Source organism: Hemitrygon akajei, chromosome 8 (assembly GCF_048418815.1).
Source record: "Hemitrygon akajei chromosome 8, sHemAka1.3, whole genome shotgun sequence".
In the NCBI taxonomy this organism is placed as follows: Eukaryota; Metazoa; Chordata; class Chondrichthyes; order Myliobatiformes; family Dasyatidae; genus Hemitrygon; species Hemitrygon akajei.
Genome location: NC_133131.1, coordinates 2,877,940 through 2,884,513, shown reverse-complemented (window position 1 = coordinate 2,884,513; position 6,574 = coordinate 2,877,940). Strand labels below are relative to the sequence as shown.

Here is a 6,574-nt window from a genome sequence, read left to right as displayed (position 1 = left end):
CCGACAACGGTGGTGGAGGTCTTTTAAGAGACTTTTGGATTGGTATACGGAGCTTAGAAAAATAGAGGGCTCTGGGTAACCCTAGTCATTTCTATTGTGGGGACATGTTCAGCACAACTTTGTGGGCTGAAGGGCCTGTATTTTGCTGCAGGTTTTCTATGTTTCTAACTCTTGGTTTCAGTTTTGAATACAGTCAATGATTAATCTTCCACAGATCACTTAGATTCAAAGTAAATTTTTCATCAAAGGACATAATATGTCACAACATACAAACTTGAGATTCATTTTCCTGAAGATGTACTCAGTAAATCCATAATAATCATTTTAGAAGTAATGAAAAACTGCACCAACTTGGGTGTTCAACCAGTGTGCAAAAAAGCAACAAACTGTGCAAATACAAAAAGTAATAAGTAACGATAATTCCAAACATCAGAATCAGGTTCAGGTTTATTATCACCGGCATGTAAAGTGAAATTTATTAACTTAGCAGCAGCAGTTCAATGCAATACATAATCTAGTAGAGAGAAAACAAATAATTATGATAAATAAAATAAAACAATAAATAAAAATGTAAATCAATTATGTGTATTGAATAGATTTTTTAAAAATGTGTGAAAACAGAAATACTGTATATTAAAAGAAGTGAGGTAGTGTCCAAAGCTTCAAAGCCCATTTAGGAATCGGATGGCAGAGGGGAAGAAGCTGTTCCTGAATCGCTGAGTGTGTGCCTTCCGGCTTCTGTACCCCCTACCTGATGGTAATGATGAAATTTTAAGGGAATTGGGGGAACATAAGAAATGATTATCTTATTCTGGTAAATAGTGGGTTAAAATTAAGTGCCAGCTTGTGTGGGTGCCCTGTTCTGTGAAAACTTGCAGACACTGTCCCTGACTGAAAAAACTGCCTTCAGTTTGTTTAGATTAACAGTACACAGCGGTCGCTTTGAGAACGACCCGTAGGCTGTATTCACATAGGTTTGATATATCATGCCCTACGATGTCACATCACTGATCTATGTTCCCACCTTTGTCTATTAAAGTTTTATTGATAAGGCAAGAATTTGTCTGTAATTAAAACCCATAATTTAGTGTACTCTCTTATCTAATTAAGTTTTGCTCTAACTGACTTGGCAGGAATATCATGGTAACTGAGTGTTCTTTGTCTGCTATTTCTATAAATTGTAGCGTCTCTACCTGTCAAGTCAGAAGCTCGTTTGAGCTGGCAGAGAGAGAGGGAAACTGTCTCTTTGATGTTTGGCTTCGAGTTTCTCGCTGGCTGAGCTCAAACAATAAACTGGTGAAGAATTTAAAGAAAAGAATTGTGTGGTGTAATTATAGGTCCGGCAAATTAAAGTTTTACAGTAACAGTGGGAAAAGGGCATGCCCTGGGTGCTGGATGTCCTTAATAATGGATGCTGCCTTTCTGAGACACCACTCCCTAAAGTTATCCTGGGTACTTTGTAGACTAGTGCCCAAGATGGACCTGACTAGATTTACAACCTTCTGCAGCTTCTTTTGGTCCTGTGCATTAACCCCTCCATACCAAACAGTGATGCAGCCTGTCAGAATGCTCTCCACGGTACATGTTTAGAAGTTTTTGAGGGTATTTGTTGACATGCCAAATCTCTTCAAACTCCTAATAAAGTATAGCCGCTGTCTTGCCGCCTTTATGATTACATCGATATATTAGGACCAGGTTAGATCCTCAGAGATCTTGACACCGAGGAACTTGAAGCTGCTCACTCTCTCCACTTCTGATCCCTCTATGAGGATTGGTATGTGCTTCTTCATCTTACCCTTCCTGAAGTCCACAATCAGCTTTCTCGTCTTACTGATGTTGAATGCCAGGTTGTTGCTGCGGCACGATTCCACTAGTTGGCATATCTCACTCCTGTACGTCCTCTCGTCACCACCTGAAATTCTACCAACAATGGTTGTATCATCAGCAAATTTATAGATGGTATTTGAGCTATGCCTAGCCACACAGTCATGTGTATACAGAGAGTAGAGCAGCTGGCTAACATTCACTTGCTCTTAGTAAAGAACTTCTTGTTTTGTCCTGAATAACTGTTCTCTTAAGACTGTTACCCCCAGTTCTTGATTCCTTAGCCAGGGGATTCCTCATATATTAATCCACCAAGTATTTTGTATGTCTCAATGAGGTCACCTCTCATTCACCTGAAATCAGAGGATAGAGCAATTGCCTACTGCATGTATAAGTTAGTTTTCACTGACTCATGCATGGGGGCATCCAGGTCGTTTACACATCAGTCCTCTAATCATTAACAAAATTTTGTTTTATTGGTTTAGACCTTTTTCGTTATGTCACTCTCAAATTCCACCAAATGGTTAAAACTCCAAAGCCTAAATGGCAGTATGTTTTCAGTATTTGTTCACATGTTCTCTCAGAAAGTTCTGTTTGTCTTTTAGTTACAAAATCTAGTTTCACATGACTCGGTTCCGTGTGACCCATTCCAAACAGCACATTCCTATGACTGCATCCTATTACTTGAGCTTCAGAATTCCTCTCAAATACTGCATCTTAAACAAGATTACTCTTCTAAATTCAATGTTTCTTCTGATTTCAGGTTTACTGATTAACATTTCTGCCCCACCTCATTCTTTCGTAGCCACAATTAAATCCTGATTTCTGAATTTATTAACAATTATTGTCCCATACCCAAATGTGCTGTAAGATAACAGTGTTTACAAACCCTTCACCAATTGGTAAATTTTCTGATCTGGAATGTCCAAGCTCATGAAATTAAAACTAGTTAATTCATATTATATTTATTAGTGCCTGTTTTTTTCAATATTAACTAACAACTGAAACATATCTTACATTTACGAACTATGACTGCTGTAAATAGAATCCATAGGGTGATCTTGGCACAGATCGTTTAGCCCATATTGGAACATTCTACTTTTGGTTACTGTGACACTGCACCCTATGACACTGAAAAAACAAGTTTCACATGACCAAGCTCCCTGTGACTCATTCCAAACAACACATTCCTATGACTGCAATCCATTTCTTGTGCTTCAGAATTCCTCTCACTGTGTCTATCAACTAGATTTTGCTTTTTAATTCAATGTTTCATTTGATTTCAGATTTACCGATTGATCTTTTTGTCCCACCTCACTTCTTCATAGCTAAATTAAATCCTAGTTTCTGAATTTCATAATTGTTTTTTTTTTCATGAAATCCAGTGTACAATAAGATGCAGTGGAAGTCTAGATGTACAGCAAAACTTTGATCTGAATACAGGAGTTATCAAACAGAGCAGCACAGGAACAGGCCCTTCAGTCCATCCTGTCTGCACTGGTCAATCTGGGACTTCGGCAAAATAGAACCCCCAGCAACTTCCTCTCTTTCATCTCTCATCAGCCTGGGGTAGATTTCCATTAGGCGCTAGAGATGGGGAGTAGGAGAAAGGAAGAGGGACTAAGGGCTCGATGAAGGATAAGACCATAATATATAGGAGCAGAATGAGGCCATTTGGTCCATCGTCTGCTCTGCCATTTCATCATCGCTGATCCATTTTCCCTTTCAGCCCCAGTCTCTTGCCTTCTCCCCATATCCCTTTGTACTGTGACCAATCAAGCGTCTATCAACCTCTGCTTTAAAAGTATGTAAAGACTTGGCCTCCACAGCCACCTGTGGCAACAAATTCCATATGTTTACCACTCTCTGGCTAAAGAAATTCCTCCCTATCTCTGTTCTAAAAGGTTGCCCCTCTATTCTAAGGCAGTGTCCTCTTTATATGACAAGCTGTTCAATCCTGGAATAATTTTCATGAATGTCCTTTGAACCCACTCCAGTGTCAGCCCATCCTTTTTAGGGGCCCAAAACTGCTCATAATACTCCAAGTGAGGCCAGACCAGTGTGTTATAAAGCTTCAAAATTACATCCTTACTTTTATATTCTAGTCCTCTTGAAATGAATGCTAACATCACATTTGCCCTCCTCACCACAGACTGAACCTGCAAATTAACCTTTAGGGAATCCTGCACAAGGACTTTATGCCTCAGATTTTTGAAATTTCTCTCCATTTAGAATATAGTCTACCCTTTTATTTATTCTACAAAAGTGCATGACCATTCACTTCCCAACACTCTATTCCATCTGCCACTTCTTTGCCCATTATCCTAATCCATATATGTCAAACTCAAGGCCCGCGGGCCAAATCCGGCCCGCGGTGGAATTATCTTTGGCCCGCGAGATAATATCTAATTACTATTAAAGCTGGCCCCAGTAATCGAAGCGCCTATGGCGTATGATATGGCTAATGCTGAGTTTATTCAGGTACCAGGTTTTCAGGGATTTTAGTGTTTATTCGGCAGTCTTGCTCGTAAGTCTTCTTCATAAGAAACGGAATTTGTAAAGTGAAACACTTTGTAGTTATAGCAGAGACTGAGACACATGAGAGCAGGCTGAAAAAACGGAGGCAACGAAAGCTGCATTCACACGCGTCCGACTGATCCGGCCCACATGAAGCTGCATTTTGCTCAATCCGGCCCGTGACCTAAAATGAGTTTGACACCCCTGTATCGAAGTCCTTCGGTCGCCTCTCTACTTCTTCAAAACTATCTGTCCTTCCACCATCTTCATATAATCAGTAAACTTTACAACAAAGCAATGAATTCCGTCATCCAAGTTATTGACATGTGACATAAAAAGAAGTGGTCCCAACACAGATCCCGTGAAATATTACTAGTCACCAGCAGCCCACCAGAAAAGGTTCCCTTTATTCCCACTCTTTGCCTCGTACTGCTTTATCGATGCTAGGAGAGAAGGCAATGGCAGATGAACTGAATAAGTACTTTGCATCAGTCTTCACTCTGGAAGATATTAGCAGTATGGTGGAAGTTCCAGGTGTCAGGGGTCATGAAGTGTGTAAAGTTGCCATTACGAGAGACTATGCCACAAAGTCATTATCTAAATCATTGACAAACTGAGAAAAGCAGCAGTCCCAATACTGACCCCTGTGGAACACCACTAGTCACTGGCAGCCAACCAGTAAAGGCCTCTTTTATTCCCACTCACTGCCTCCTGCCTGGCAGCCATTCCACTATCCATGCCTGTATCTTTTCTGTAATGCCATAAGGATTTTATCTTGTTAAGCAGCCTCATGTGTGGCACTTTATCAAATGCATTCTGAAAATCCAAGTAAATGACATCCACTGCCTCTCCTGTGTCCACCCTGCTTATTACTTCCTCGAAGAACTCAAACAGATTTGTCAGGCAAAATTTCCCTTCACAGAAACCATGCTAATTTTGATTTATGTTATCATTAGTCTCTAAGTACCTCAAAACCTCATCCTTAGTAATAGACTCCAACACTTTCCCAACCATTGAGGTTAGTTTAATTAGCCTATAAATTCCTTTCTTTTGCCTTCCTCCCTTCTGAAAAAAATGAATTGAATTGACTTTATTACTTACATCTTCCATATACATGAGTAAAAATCTTTGTTATGTCTCTGTCTAAATGTGCAATTTATAGTAATTTATAATAAATAGTATGTACAATAGGACTGTCAATTTAACATAGAAATACAATTTTATCAACGAGAATTAATCAGTCTGATGGCTTAGTGAAAGAAGTTGTCCTGGGGCCTGTTGGTCCTGGCTTTTACGCTGCAGTAAAGTTTCCCAGATGGTAGCAGCTAGAACAGTTTGTGGTTAGGTTATCTCGGGTCCCCGATGATCCTTCAGGCCCTTTTTACACACCTGTCTTTGTAAAGGTCCTGAATAGTGGGAAGTTCACACTACAGATGCACTGGGCTGTCCACACCACTCACCGAATTTTGCAATTGAGGGAAGTACAATTTCCGTACCAGGTAGTGATGCAGCCAGTCAGGATGCTCTCAATTATTCCCCTGTAGAAAGTTCTTCAGATTTGGGGGCCCTTACCAAACTTCTTCAACCATCTGAGGTGAAAGAGGCGCTGTTGTGCCTTTTTCATCACACAGCCAGTGTGTACAGACCACATGAGATCCTTGGTGATGTTTATGTTGAGGAACTTAAAGCTGTTCACACTCTCAACTCCAGATCCATTGATGTCAATAGGGGTTAGCCTGTTTCCATTCCTCCTCTAGTCCACAACCAGCTCCTTTGTTTTTACGATATTGAGGGAGAAGTTGTTTTCTTGACAATACTGTGTCAGGGTGATGACTTCTTCTCTGTAGGCTGCCTCATTATTATTTGAGATTAGGCCAATCAGTGTAGTATTGTCAGCAAATTTAATTAGCAGATTGGAGCTGTGGTTGGCGACATAATCATGGGTGTACAGAGAGTAAATGAGGGCTCTTAGGACACAGCCTTGAGGGGCAGAGTTGAGGGAGCCCACTCTTACTACCTGCCAGTGATCTAACAGGAAGTCTAGGATCCAGCTACACAAGGCAGGGTGGAGTGACATCTGCAATCTTCCAGTCCTCCGGGACCATGCTAGAATTGAGTGATTCTTGAAAGATGATGACCAATGCATCTGTTATCTTTTCGGCAACCTCTCTCAGGACTCTGGGATGTGTCCATCTGGCCCAGGTGACTTATCCACTATATGACCTTTCAGCTT

General features: G+C 40.6%; 1 protein-coding gene across 2 annotated transcripts in view; it reads right to left on the bottom strand.

Moving 5' to 3' along the window:
• Nucleotides 1-335: 335 nt before the first annotated feature.
• pigl (phosphatidylinositol glycan anchor biosynthesis, class L) overlaps nucleotides 336-6,574 on the bottom strand; it is a 182,635-nt gene continuing 176,396 nt past the window's right edge. The window contains exon 8 of one of the 2 annotated variants that reach the window (XM_073053067.1): nucleotides 336-1,920. In XM_073053067.1, coding sequence (XP_072909168.1) covers nucleotides 1,906-1,920 — 15 coding nt within the window. In that variant the 3' untranslated portion in view covers nucleotides 336-1,905. The remainder of the gene's footprint in view (nucleotides 1,921-6,574) is intronic. The other variant, XM_073053062.1, reaches the window with a different exon arrangement.